The sequence below is a fragment of the Neovison vison genome, chromosome 3 (assembly GCF_020171115.1).
Source record: "Neovison vison isolate M4711 chromosome 3, ASM_NN_V1, whole genome shotgun sequence".
In the NCBI taxonomy this organism is placed as follows: domain Eukaryota; kingdom Metazoa; phylum Chordata; class Mammalia; order Carnivora; family Mustelidae; genus Neogale; species Neogale vison.
Genome location: NC_058093.1, coordinates 196,622,293 through 196,637,010, shown reverse-complemented (window position 1 = coordinate 196,637,010; position 14,718 = coordinate 196,622,293). Strand labels below are relative to the sequence as shown.

The 14,718-nt window shown below is 49.1% G+C and overlaps 1 protein-coding gene across 1 annotated transcript in view; it reads right to left on the bottom strand.

Moving 5' to 3' along the window:
* The window catches only part of CFAP251 (cilia and flagella associated protein 251), a 63,150-nt gene extending 51,480 nt beyond the window's left edge, over positions 1 to 11,670 (bottom strand). The window contains exons 1-6 of the mRNA XM_044243422.1: positions 11,446 to 11,670; positions 10,196 to 10,549; positions 7,355 to 7,495; positions 5,845 to 5,954; positions 864 to 975; positions 519 to 599 (exon numbers count right to left, since the gene is read on the bottom strand). Coding sequence (XP_044099357.1) covers positions 519 to 599; positions 864 to 975; positions 5,845 to 5,954; positions 7,355 to 7,495; positions 10,196 to 10,549; positions 11,446 to 11,463 — 816 coding nt within the window. The 5' untranslated portion in view covers positions 11,464 to 11,670. The remainder of the gene's footprint in view (positions 1 to 518; positions 600 to 863; positions 976 to 5,844; positions 5,955 to 7,354; positions 7,496 to 10,195; positions 10,550 to 11,445) is intronic.
* Positions 11,671 to 14,718: the final 3,048 nt, after the last annotated feature.

The window sequence follows — 14,718 nt, the reverse complement described above, 5'->3', positions numbered from 1 at the left end:
ACGTTGCACAGTGTCTGGTGTATCGCAGGGACCGAGCAGCGGTGCGACAGGCGAAGGGTGCAAAGGACGAGTAAGACAACACAGAGCCGAAGAGGAGACTTGGTGGGTGTCCTTGGCAAGGCGCTTCAAGCAAACCGAGACTAATAATTTCTGGGTCTCGGGAGCAGTTAAGAGCGTGGGTCTAGAACAGGAAAGGCTGCTAGCCTGTGACTTCAGACAAATTACCTAGCACTGAACAGCAGCAGTCCACTGTGTTACTAAAGAACTCCTTCCCAGTCCGTTTGCATGGACTGCATGAAATGCTTGCTCTAACAAACTTAGCAGAACCTGGCACATAATATATGCTCAAGAAAATATTGCTCACTATCATCAAGAGTAAAATGAGATCAAGGACACAACGGTGTTTTTTTTACAAGTGCTAGTGTACCGTAACCGAACACCAGCAAAACCCAAAGTAGGTCTGGGCCTGGGCTCGGTGTGACTGTAGACACAGCTTTGCACACTCAAACTGAGCTCACCTGAACACCATATTCTTTGAGGAGGTTGAGGGTACACGCTGGCGTTTCCACAGCTAAGGTCCACCTCCAGATGCAAACTTCCTGTGAGTGACAGCAGATGGAGAATGAGAAGGTTCCTGAAGGCTGCTGACAAACCCAACACCTCTTGTGGTGCCCGTGTAACTTTGGCTCGGGAACATGGCACCATGAGCTGAACCCCAGGGAGAGAACACCCAGCGAGGGGCCATGGGGTCCGGTCGTTCCCTGAGAGCATCACAGATGCCACGTGGCCCGAGCAGAGCTGCTCACCGGGACACACTTGACAGGCCGGCCAGCCCGCTGAGGCGGCCTCCAAGTGCTCCGTACCTGGATTTCAGCATCGGAGATGGTTGCCAGATATTTGGCGTCCCGGGTGATGGCTATGGCCTCGATGCCGTTGCCTTCTGGGCAGCTGTCAAATATTGTGTGCACAGGAATACTGCAAAACAGGACCAGGGAACACCCCTTTGCGGAGATCTGCCATGCTCCCCGGAGGGACTTGCTTCAAAAGCTAAGGAGGAACCAAATGTGGTCCATCCATACAATGGACTGCAATGCAGCTGTACAAAGGAAGGAAGCACGGACCCCTGCTGTATCAGGGGTGGACCCCAAAAACATCACGTGAAGTAGAGAGGCCTGACACAAAGACCACACATCGTTAGAACTCCCTGATACGAAGATTCCAGAATTAGAGAATCCACAGGGACGAACTGGCACATCAGGGGCTGTCAGGGGGAATGGGAGGGATGACCGATGGCTTTGGGTTTTCCTTTTGGGATTTTGGAACTAGGGGCACCCAGCGGGCTCAGGTGGTGGAGCATGCAACTCCTAACCTTGGGTTGTGGGTTCGAGCCCCACACTGGGCATAGAGGTGACTTTAAAACAGCAGTTGGAACTAGATACAAGCAGCAATGGCCCAACACTGCAAACGCGCTCCATGCCACTGAATCGCACACTTCACGACAGCGAATTTTACCTTATGTGAATTTTACCTCAATTTAAAAAATAATAAAACTAACAGCATTATGCAAACGTGCCGTTTGTTCTCTTCATGAAGTCGACTGTCCCCCACTACTGAGCGCTGATTCCACGCCAGGCATGAAGGAGGGAAATATGAAAAAAAGATGCCAAGGATGATACCCAGGAAATACTCAGGGAAATGAGCGCCCTCCCACCTAAACAGGAATGAAAACAAGCATAGGCTTTCTAGACAGCAACTTAGCTGCACCTGTCAAAATTTTAAATGCACACACCCTAGGGCTCAATAATTCCTCTTCTACAGTTTTTTTCCCAGAAAAATAAGAGCAAAAGTAAACAGGGATAAATATAAATTCATGTTCATTGTGGCACTGCTTTAATGGCAAAAGAATCTCGAAACACAAATATTCATGGATGTGGGAACTGTTAAAAAAGAATTATGATGTAACCATATAATGAAAAACTAGGTTACTTACAAAAAGAATGAGGCAGGGGCACCTGGGTGGCTCAGTTGGTTAAGTGGCTGCCTCAGGTCCTGGGATCGAGTCCTGCATCAGGCTCCCTGCTCAGTGCAGAGCATGTTTCTCTCTCTCCCTCTGCCTGCCGCTCTGCCTACCTATGCTCTCTCTTTTTGCCAAATAAATAAATAAAATCTTAAAAAAAAAAAAAAGAAAGAATGAGGCTGATGTGGGAAGGTGGCCAAATTTTTGAGAAAAAAGCAAATTGCCAAACAGTGTAGGTAGCTTCATCCTGCATGCACGAGGGAGAGAGAGTGAACACATTTCTGTGCACGGAAGAGTCTAGAGGAACAGATTCTAAACTAAACAAGGATGACTCTGGAGATGTGTCTGGGTGAGGAAGAACTCACTTTTTTTTCCCCTCATTCACTTCTATACTGTGTCACTCGCAGGACTGTAGAACCCTAAGAAGCAGGAAAAACCTTGTCACATGCAGAATTCAATGAGGTATTTAAATGTCTAAGTGAGCCAGAGAAACACAACAGAAGCAAGGATGTGGGTGATTGTGAGTTGGGGGGCAGGGAAGGCCGGGTGGTAGGACATCCTAATCCAGGACCGTGGGCTGGTGGTTCCCCATTGTTTTTCATTACAGAACCCTTGTTACAGGAAATATCAGCAGGCCTCGTAGGTCACTCCAGTGCCCCAGAGGGTTGGGACCAAGTCTGTGCCCCAGCTGAGGACCTGGCTGGTTCTCTGTCACCGGAGAGGACTTCATCCCCCTGGGAAGTAGCCCCCAAAATCATTTGAGAGAAGGCAGCCCTAACATTGCTGTGAATGACACAGTGATGTCCTTAGTGGGGAAAAGCATCTTATCTCTGTGGCTTTCCAGAATTAAACGGAGAGCCAGTGATGTCAGCTGGGCCTGTTCTGTAAACAATTGGTGGGAAGAGAATCTGTTTATTTTTCTTAGGAATGGGTGATGCTTAAGAGAATTTAACATTATCAGAGCCTCTGATGGATTAAATTTGTGATTCTAATTTAAAGCCCGTGGTTGATTCAGACTTGTGATTTTACATTCAAATCACACTGGTTTATAAACAATATTAGAATGCTTATGAGAACTTAAGATTTGCCATAGTTATGTCTAATTTATTAGATTTACAAGAATTCCTTAAGTATGGGTGAAGGGCTTACTTTTTTAATCAGACTACTAAAGAACTTAGAGATAAAACCAAATATATTCAATTTCTAAGTGCAGTTTAAAAATGTTTAAAAGGAATTAATAATCAAATTTGTGAGTGGGGCCAAACATTAATCAAAACCCCCTTAAAGGCAATGGTAAAAATATGCTAGATTTATAAAAGGAGTAAGATTTATAAGTTGAATAAAAAGCTTAAGGAAAAACTATGGTTCTTAGTTTATCACTCTAATAAAGTGAATATTAATTCTAAAACCAAGTATTCTTTTCTGGGTCCCAAAGTCATCATTTACTGTATCATAAAACTCGTATTGACATATTGAATTATTAACCACAGATGCACTTTACTTTGCAATTTAAAAGAAAAAAATCACTGCCAGAGTCACCCCTAGTCTAGTGGGGGAGACAGCTTTATAAGCAAGAGAAAAGCAAAGGGGGGCACCTGGGTGGCTTGTGATCTCTGTCAAATAAATAAATAAAAACTTATAATTTTTTTTAAAAATCACATTTTTACGATGGGGCGACTGGATGTCTCAGTCAGTAAAGCATCTGGCTCTTGATTTCGGCACAGGTCATGATCTCAGGGTCCTGGGATTGAGCCACATGTCGGCTCTACACTCAGCAAGGAGTCTGCTTGAGGATTCTCCTTCCCTCCTTTTCTGCCCATCCCCCACTCACACTCTCTTGCTCTTAAATAAATAACTAAATCTTGGGGCGCCTGGGTGGCTCAGTGGGTTAAAGCCTCTGCCTTTTTTTTTTTTAAAGATTTCATTTATTTATTTGACAGAGAGAGATTACAAGTAGGCAGAGAGGAGGGCAGAGAGAGAGAGGAGGAAGCAGGCTCCCTGCTGAGCAGAGAGCCCGATGCGGGACTCGATCCCAGGACCCTGAGATCATGACCTGAGCCGAAGGCAGCGGCTTAACCCACTGAGCCACCCAGGCACCCCTAAAGCCTCTGCCTTTGGCTCAGGTCATGATCCTGGGGTCCTGGGATCGAGCCCCGCATCGGGCTCTCTGCTCCGCAGGGAGCCTGCTTCCTCCTCTCTCTCTGCCTGCCTCTCTGCCTACTTGTGATCTCTGTAAAATAAATAAATAAAATATTTTATAAATAAATAAATAAATCTTTTCTAAAAATTGTGGAGATGGTCAATTTTATGTTATGTGTATTCTAAATCACCATCCTGGAGGTTGTGCTGCAGAGTGAAGCTGCAGAGGAGGAGGCTGGCCAGGCGGGCGTAGGGAGGCAGGGGCAGCAGAGGTGGGTTTAGAAGGCCTTTGGAGGAGATGCAACAGGGCTTGGGGACATTTTAGCAGGAGATATCCACGGGACATCCAGGTGGAATGTTCTCCAGCAGCTTCCTCATCCATGAAAAGCGGAATTCTGAGGTGGTTATGGAGATGAAGATGGTGTGGTATAAGATGGTGTGGTATCAACCCCAGGTCTGCTCCCTTCCAGCTGGAGAAGAGGACCAACCGCAGCCTCACCATCTTGGGCCAGAGTAAGCAGAGGCTCAGAAGGTGGGTGAAAACCAAGGGGACGTGGCATCAGAGAAGCCAAGGAAATGAAGTGTGTCAAATGCCACTGGGACGTCTAATAAGATGAGGACCAGGATTAAGTAACAGGGCCCTAGGAGGTCACCGGTCACCTGGGGGACCTGCATCTTAGGACATCCAACCCAACTTTCCAGAACACCTGAGAACATTTAACACAACTTCTTCCTAATCATCCCCAACTGGACTCATCCACCCCCCACATCACCACCCCCACAACCCAATCAGGGCCTTACAATCTTATCAATTAATCTAGCACTGCACTCTGCCTCTAGGACCAGGAATGAAGAAAGAAAACACACATGAACATCTACCATGGACCGTGCGCTGTGCCTTACTGGTCTTCACGACAGTCCTATAAGGTAAGTGTAGTGTATTGAGGCCCCATCAGTAGTCAGGTCCATCCAGAGCCTCAGCATGTGAGCATTATATGGGAATAGGGTCCTTGCAGATGTGTTATCTCAGATGAGGACGGGTTAGGATGGAGCCTAAAACCAATGACTGCTGAACTCATAGAAGAGCAGACACAAAGAGACACACAGGGGACAATGCCATGTGAAGACAGAGGCAGAGACTAGAGTGATTGGTCTGCCAGCCAAGGAACACAAGGGCTGCCAGTCACCACCAGCATCTGGGAGAGAGGCCTGGAGCAGGTTCTCCCTCAGAGCCCTAGAAGGAACCACTCCTTTGGGCACCCTGATTTCAGACTTCCAGCCTTGTGAACTTTGAGGGAATAACTTTCTGTTATTTTAAGCCCCTTTGCGCGTGGTTATTTCTTAGAGCAGCCCAAGGAAACTAAAACAGTGGGTATGATCAGCCTCTTTTTTTGTAGATGGGGAAAATCACTTCACTTCACTGGGTTAGTGTCAACCTCCCTCATCTACTCTGGGACATCGCCAAACCAAGTTTCTGGGCCTAAAGAGCCAAGAATTGTAAATGGAGAAATTCAAGAAGGTAATGTCACTCGACCGGGCCTCAAGGCAACAGGATGGCCAGCCTCCCCAGGCCGCTTCACCCTCACCCAGCATCCCATCGCTGGCTTCTGCACGCCCAGACCGGCATTTCTCATTTGTTGCAGATACGCTACACTGAGTAGGGAAAAACAGGCCTGCACCACGCCTACCCTGTGAAGGAGTCCCAGATGATTATCAGGCAGTCGGGCCCTTTGTCGGCAGTGGCAATCCACCGCCTGTCTTCACTGACGCAGAGGCAGGAGATCACATTAGCATGGCCCTGCAGAAATGCAGAGAAAATGCTCTGAAACATTCAGGACAGCCGGAGAGGCTGGGGCCCCACAGAGAAAACTGAGCTCCCCCTCCAGGTTCATCAGGCTGAAAATTCCACTCCAATGGCCTTTCCCTGGCATTTCTCCATAGCCAGTGGTTTTCTGATTTTCTCTCCCTCAAAACCCCTGAAGGGTAAGCCACACTCCCCAGAAGGACAGGGGCTCCCTATAGATCTAGACATGTGCCCAACTCTGAACCCAGGTGGGGAATAAATGTTGGGGTTCTGACCCACCTCCAGCCCCCTTGAAGCCCTGCTGGCCTCATCTCCCTTAAACAGTGTCCACTCAGGCCACTGAGCAGATCTGGAGCAAAAGCCTCTTCACTGGCCTCTCTGCTTTTGTTTCCATCCCCCCACAATCCTTTCCTGGTAACTGAGGAACCTTCTGGAAACAAACAAGATGCTAGTGCTCCCTGCCAGGAAACAGTCCATTTCCTCTCCCCTTGCTCACTCCATGTCAGTCATACCAGCCTTCTTTCTGGACCCCAGCAGGCCTGCAAACCTGGATCTCCCTGGGTCTGGACTTCTCCCCAGACTGCCCCTGGTTGGTTCATTCTCCTCAGTCAGTCAGATCTCAGCTCAAAGTGCACATTTGCCAGCCTACCCAACTGGAGGGCCATCTTTCACTCCTGATCTCTCTCCTGCAGCAGCCCACATTTCCTTTGAAGTGCTTGTTGTAATTCGTAATTGTGTATTTATGAGACTATAAGCTCCATGAGGGGTGGGGGACTAGATCTGTTTTGTTCATGACTACAGACCCAGAATCTGAAACAAAGAGGTTCTGACAAATACTTACGGAATGAATGAATGGATGGATGGTCAAGGCCACTCCCAGCCACCTGACTCTGCAGGAGGCCGGACACCTGCCTGGCATGGTCCCTATTTCTCAGCCCCCCTGCCTGCTGCTCCTTCTTCGCTCTGCAGATACGAACTACTCCCTCTCCCTCCCATCAACACTGTGCTCAGTGCTACACATTCAGTGAAGCTCTGAGAAGGGCTGCTTGCTGGGCTTGTGTGTGTCTCTGGACATCTAGATCCAAACTTTGCACCCACATGGCTTGGATCCCTGAGTACCGACTAGGCTTTTGGGAACCCCTCTGTGATGTTTTTGACCTAGGCATTGACTTAACGATGGTCCTTATTAAAATAAATGTCCAGGGGCTCCTGGGTGGCTCAGTCAGTTAAGCATCTGCCTTCGGCTAAGTCTTTGATCTCAGGGTCCTGGGATCGAGCCCCACGACAGGCTCCCCACTCAGCAGGGGAGTCTGCTTCTCCCTCATGCTCTCTCTCGCTTGCTCTCTCAAATAAAAAAATAAAATCTTAAAAAGCAACAACGAAAACCTGCATACCTGAAGATGGTGCTGAGTATTCTTGAAGACATCGTAGATGACCGCAGTGTGGGCACAGACGTACAGAAGAACTCGCTGGTTTTCATCTCGAATGTAGTAAACAGGAAGAGAACTGTTCCATCCAAAAGACCAAGTCATGGTCTGGAAGACAAAGGCAAGACCAGAAAGACACTGAGTGCACCGAGCCCTGAACTGTGATGCCAGGCACCCCTGGTACAGTCTCTGGAGGGGAAGGATTTCACATCAGCAGTCCAAAGTGAGAGGGATCTCTTCGAGAACATCCTAACCCACATGCTAGGGCACAGAGGACCCTCGAGTCCACGACGCCGAGTGAAAGGGGCCACACACAGTGCAGGGTTGGTCTGATCCATAGAGATGGAAAGGAGCCCAGTGGCTGCCGGGGGCCTGGGGAAGGTGGGCAGGGAGTGACGGCTCCAGGATATGGATTTCTTTTGTGCGGGATGAAAATGTTCTGGAATTAGACAGTGTGACGGCTGCACAACCTTGTGGACATGCTAAAAAGGAATAAATAATACGTTTTAAAAGTGTCAATTTTATGAGGATGTGGAGAAATTGGAACCACTGGGCATACTTGGTGGGACTGTGAAACAGTGTAGCTGCTGTGGAAAACCCCAGGGAGAGCTCTCCAAACACTGAAAGCAGAATTAGCGTATCACGTGGCAACGACACTTCTGGGTACCTAGCTCAAAGACCTGGAAGCGGGGTCTCAAAGAGACATTCACACACCCATGTACAGAGCAGCATACTTCGCAGAAACCAAAAGGTAAAAGGAAACCAAGTATCCAATGTTGGATGAATGGATAAACAAAATGAGTGTTGTTCGAGCTTCCACAGGAAGGAGATCCGATGTTCTACAACATGGATGGGCCTTGGGGACATCACGTAAGTGAAATCCACCAGTCACAAAAAGACAAATACAGTAGGATTCCACTGACATGGTTCCAAGAGGAGTCAGATCCAGAGAGACAGAAAGTAGAATGATGGTTGCCAGGGACAGGGCTGGGGAATAGGGAGTTGTTCAATGGGTAGGGAGTTTCTGTTTCGCAAGATGAGTTCCACGCATTGGTTGCACCACAGTGTGAATGTACCTACTATGATGCTGTACACTTCAAAATGGCTAAGATGGTAAATTTTAGGGGCGCCTGGGTGGTACAGTTGGATCAGCAACTGATTCTTGGCTTTAGCTCAGGTTGTGATCTCAGGGTTGTGGGATCTAGCCCAACATTGGGCTCCATGAATAATAGTCTGCTTAAGATTCCCCTCGGCCTGGGGTACCTGGCTGGCTCAGTGGGTTAAAGCCTCTGCCTTTGGCTCTGGCCATGATCCTAGGGTCCTGGGATCAAGGCCCACATTGGGCTCTCTGCTCAGCGGGGAACCTGCTTCCTCCTTTCTCTCTCTCTGCCTGCCTACTTGTGATCTCTATCTGTCAAATAAATGAATAATAAAAAAAAAGACTCGTCTCTGCCCTTCCCCACCCCCCTCTTTCAAATAAATTTAAAAAAATATTTAAAAGAAAGAAGAGGGGCACCTGGGTGGCTCAATCATTGGGTATCTGCCTTCAGCTCCGGTCATGATCTCAGGGTCCTGGGATTGAGCCCCGCATCAGGCTCTCTGCTTAGCAGGGAGCTTGCTTCCCCCCATCTCTACCTGCCTCTTTGCTTGCTTGTAATCTCTCTCTGTCAAATAAATAGATAAAATCTTTTTTAAAAAGGAAAAAAAAATACAGGAATGGGAACAGAAAGGAGGTGTCCTCAAGGAGCTAAACAAATTTGCAGAGGGAGGTGGTCTGGAAGAGTTGAGTTCTGCAGTGAGCCCAAGGCTAACAGGGGACACAAACGCCTGGCACACAGGACACTTGCTCTCATTAGCGACATCATGGGATGTCGTATTAGCTGGCTAAACAAGCCAAAAGCCTTCACAGGCTCCAAAACGTTTTCTTTCAGACTGGGCAAGCCCAAGTTTTGACCTTGAACTCCACTGCTCAGAGGAAACCCAGTCTACAGAAAGGAGGCTGTCAGTTGTCTGCATCTCCCATGAGGCTTTGCCCTCATCCTCATCCACATTACCATCCCTGCCACCACCACCACGATCATCGTCTAGATGTGAACACCCGTCCAGCGCTCACTGTGTGTCGGGAACGACTTTCAACACTCCAAGTGCCTTTGATCATTTGCAAATCTTCCAAAGGCAGAATCTACAGGGAAAAGGGGAAGTGAATCCTAGGAAGCAATTTTCAGTAGCAGGTGGAGGAAGAAGGGAAAAAACTCTCCTCCTCTTCCTTGTCTTGGTAAACGGTAATATTGTGCGGCAGCGCAGATGCCTATGGACCTCCTGGTGCCTTTCTCAGTGGCTTTCTCTTTTTCCATACCTTTCGCTTTCGGGTCCGTCTCCGAATGCGCAGTTTTAGGAGCCCGTAATGGTTTTAGGCACTTGTAAAGAGGTATCAAGCCAGCTAAGGCAGAAGAGGCGAGGAGAGGAGGGAAAGGGGAAAGGAATGGAGCAGGAGGAGGAAGGGAGGGAGAAGGGGAAGGGGAGGACAGATCGGCCTTGAGTCTCCCACAAGAAAAGGCACCCTGTGCAACAGACAAACCACGTCCGGAATTTCCTGCCTGGGGAGCGACGCTGTCAGACCCAGATGTCAGGCCCAGATGCACATGTCCCGCCAGAGTGCTGAACTGAACTTTAAAGCATACGAGTCTATTATTAGTTCAAAAAGGATATTTCTGGTGGTATTTTTTCTTCCATATGCATAAAATTCCCTTATTTCACAATGCTTTTAAAGCACTAGAGGAAATTAAAAAACACATTACACTCACTTACCAAAGGATACACGTTGGCATGGTCATCCTTTCGAAACAGTATGTCCTCGCTGGTAGACACCAGTGATTTCTCCGGCATCTCTGCTTTGGACTGGAATTCTTCCTCTCGTCGCTCACTTAAGTCTGATGATCTTTTTTCCTCTCTCCTTTCCTGTCCTAGTTCATCCTGGGGCATCTGGTCGATCTTCTCCCCAAGCTCGCTTGAGGGCTGTGTTTCGGGGAAACTAATCTCTGGTTCCTCGGAACGGGTTTGATCCAAATCAAAAAATTTTAGTTTTGAGCTCAAGTCTCTTAAAGACTCATTTGTTTCCAAATGCTCTGATTCTAACGCATCCTTTGCCTCACTAAGGGTTCTCTTAAAAAAGAAATAAAGAAGATTGTGATTTCAAATACAGCACGAGCTGCTTGGCTCCCTCCTTTACCTTCCTTTCTTTTCATACTCAGTCAGCCTTAGAGTTCGCCTCACAATGGAACTATGAACTGTTTCGAAAAGGTGGCTGGGGGGTCCCTGGGGGGCTCAATTGGTTAAGTGTTTGCCTTTGGCTCAGGTCATGATCCTGGGGTCTAGGAGCGAGCCCCACATTGGGCTGCCTCAGTGGGGAGTCTGCTTCTCCCTCTCCTGCTCTCCCCCTGCTTGTGCCCCCTCTCACTCTGTCAAATAAATAAATAAAATCTTAAAAAATAATAATAATTAAAAAAAATAAAAAGGAGCCTGGGACGTTTTGTACTTAAATAACATGAATCATGTGTGTGCCAGGTTTATTCTTGGCCTACGAGCAGAACCACACAGCAAAACCATTCTTCTAAGTGGCCCTGGTCATCGCCAAGGATGGGCGAGTCACAGTCACTTCTCCTTGGACCACAGCTGAGTTCCCCTTCAGGGGGAGAGCCTACGTTACTATGATCTCGCTGACTCTGTTCTAAGACAAGCGCATTCCAACTAACCCCTAGGAACTCCTTCTGTCAGCTCCCCTGCACACCTCCTCCAGGAGGCCTTCCTTGACCATCCTCCTAGCTGGGCTAAGTGTCCTTGATTTTTGTTTTTTCAATATCTCCCATGCCTCTCTCAATCACTGCCGTTAGCATATTGTTTCATGGTGTTCAGGTACCGGTCTGCCTCCCTACCCACCCTAGAGCTCCTTGAGAATGGACTGTATTTATCCCCATAGCCTGGCAAATGGTAAGCATTCCATGATTCTGAATGAACGAATGAAAGAAAGAACAGATGAATGACTTAAAATTACTACTTACTCGGGAAGTTCCTGACATGACTGACTCGGAATCAGTCAGTGTAACTATCTCCGAACTGGTTATGGACTTGGTGATTTGTTGAGGCTTCACTGTGGTTTCCTCCTGAATGGCAGCCTCCTCCCCCTGTGCTTCTCCAGACTTTTCCTCTGTTTCTTCTCTGACAGCCTCCTCCTCTTGGCCATATTCTTCCCCCTCTTCCTCCTCCTCCTCCCCTTCTCCCTCCTCCCCTGTCTCTTCCACTCTTCCCTCTCTGTCCCATTCCTCCTCTTCCTCCCCCTCTTCTCCTTCCTTCTCTTTCTTCTCTACTCCTTCCCCCTCCTCCTCTGGCTCCTCTGCCTCCACTCCTTCCTCCTCCTCTGCCTCCTCCCCTTCCTCCTCCTCTGCCTCCTCCCCTTCCTCCTCCTCTCCTTCCTCCTCCCCTTCCTCCTCCCCTTCCTCCTCCTCTCCTTCCTCTTCCTCCTCTTCTCCCCCCTCCTCCCCTTCCTCCTCCTCTCCTTCCTCTTCCTCCTCCCCCTCCTCCCTTTCTTTGTCCCCCACCTCCTTTCCCCCTTCCTCCCCCTCCTCCCCTTTCTCCTCTACTCCTCCCTCCTCCCCTTCCTCCTCTACTCCTCCCTCCTTCCCTTCCTCCTCCTCTCCTTCCTCTTCCTCCTCCCCCTCCTCCCTTTTTTCATTCCCCACCTCCTTTCCTCCTTCCTCCCCCTCCTCCCCTTTCTCCTCTACTCCTCCCTCTTCCCCCTCCTCCCCTACCCCCTTTTCCCCTTCCTCCCCCTCCTCCCCTTTCTCCTCCACTCCTTCCTCCTCCTCCTCCGCCTGCTGAGGCTCTCTCTGTACTAATATGTCATCTTCTTTTAATTCCGGTTGCATGCTTTCCACCTCTCTATCAAATTGATTATATTCTTCTTCCACTTCTGTTTCTTCATCTTCTTCTTCTAGTGGGAACTCCCCTGCACCTGACATTCTTCTTTGTGGAGTTTCCTTTAGAGAAATTTTGACCATAACCATCAGCGGTTCACTCTATTTCCCATTTTAATTTCCTAGTGCATGACCTGACTGTGCAATACCAGCTCTGGTTCCTTTCCACAGGAATAAAAAGAATTTCATACTTCTGGGAAAGCCTGTACCAAATTGGAAGCATATTGATACCAGGGCCTCTCATCTTTCCAGGAATAACTTTAGAGCCCTGTAACTCATTTTGTATATATTCCTATTCCCACAGCCAAGCAAAATGATAACCCAGGCATCAACAACAATTCTAATAATGTAAGTAAGGGCAGAAGCAGCGGCTTAGTGGTTAAAAGCATGGGCTTTGCCGTCAGCCTCCCCTACCACTCAATCCTGGTTCCACCACTCATTTGCTCTGAGACCTTGGGCAAGTCACTGTACCCTCAGAGTGCACATTCGCTCACAGGCAGGATAAAAGTGAGAACCCTACATTCTGGGGTTGAGATGACCTATGTAAAACGTTCAGTGCAGCTGCCGCAGAGGGCTTGAGAAAGGCAGCAATCGTTTACAAAGTTTAATGGCTTTCTAACATAGTCTCTCACTTATTTCTTCCAACAAACTGGAGTTTGAGGCTCTGGGAGTTGAAATGACTTCATCAGCTCACACCGCTAGAAAGAGGCAGACCTCTCTAACGCTCGGTTCCTCCAGATGGAAAAAGTGCTAAGATTGCAAGCCCGGGGCCCTGAGCACGGGGCCTGCTCCCACTGCAAACTTTGCCGACGCATCTTGATGCTGGGGCCCAGGGGAGGGGAGGAAAGTGTGGGGGTCAGTGGGGGAGGGTAGGGGGACACAACGCCCAAGGCGCGGCTCCTTCCTCCAGCTCAGGTCTCTCTGAGGCCGCCGGGCCGCTTCCCAGGTGGGGCGAGCGCCCCCCACCTCCGCGGGGCACCAGGTCCTCCCACACCAGGAACCCCGCCCCGGACTCACGGAGTGCGCCCTCCGACAGCCTCAAAGGGCCGGCCCTCCCGCCGCCTGGACCCCTCGGTCACCTCCCCAACCTCCAGCGGCCACTGCTTTCTCCTCCACGCGCTCCTTAGCTACGGTTGCCACCCAAGCCCAGTCCCCAAGGTAACCGCAGCCACCGCCAGAGGCCGTAAAGCTGGAGGGCCGGCTGGTGGTCACGTGTGCAAGGCTCCGCCGCGGACGGGCGGCACGCCCCCTGGCGGTCCGCTGGGGAGAGGCGCCGCGAGGTCCCCGTGGCGAAATTAGCCTTCCTGGTCCCACTATCTTAGGCTCCCTCCCCCAACTTTTTCCCCAGGCGCCCACGTCTGAGAAGCGGCATTGGTGGCTCCCTGTAGTTCTGGCTTTCTGAAGGCTAAGTAGGAGCTGTTTGGTAAAATCCTCTTTGTCAAAAGCAAACTAAATTTCCTGGCCTCCTGGACACAGCACAGATCGACCCTTCCCACTTTCTCATGGGGCACTACCTGTCCTGCGCAGTATTTCAGCTAGCTGGGAGGACACATTATGTAGGCTACGTTATCTTGCTGTTCCCATCACAACGTATGTCTGCAAAACCAGCTGAGTTCAACCTATGAGGATCATTTCAAAGTGACTTTCAGCTGCGATCTCACAGAAGCCGGCACACACCGCCATCCTGAGGTTTCTAAAGGGAGATCTACGGAAACCAGCCAAAGGCACTGCCGCAGAAAACTCTGGTGCTCTCATTTTAGGAGAATGTGAATGACTCTCCCTGTCCCCCACCTCCCACCCCAAGCCCCGACGCTGGTTGATTAATAACCATACATCGCAAAAAAGAAAAATAAAAAGGAACAAACTGGGTGGTACAAGCTGTATTTATTATAATCTAGGGCTTATAAAAGATTGGAAAACACTTGGAAAGAGAACACACACAATTTAAACAGCAAATGCTGGTAAGCACAGCATGTAGGGCTGTGGGGGGGAATGCCCCTGGATGTAGTTTTGAGGAACACACCCAACAGGAAGGTTTTGCCATTGAGCATGAGAATCCATGGCTGGAAGTACACCCCAGTGCTGACTCCTGCCGGGGAAGCTGGCTTCTGTATCCAACCCAAGCAAATCCATTCCCAAGGAACCCAGGCATGGTTCATCAGAATGGGCCACACCGCCTCAGAAACAGAAAGTGGTGGGCAGCAAACAGGGAAATAAACATTGTGATAAGGTGAAGAGAGAAAGTAAAACACAGGGTCACTAAGAATCACTGAAACCCATGTTGTCATGTGAAAGAAAATAAAAGGAAGAAAGAATCCACATTTCCAAGGAGTCAGATGTGCACGCACTGCTGGTTCTCTC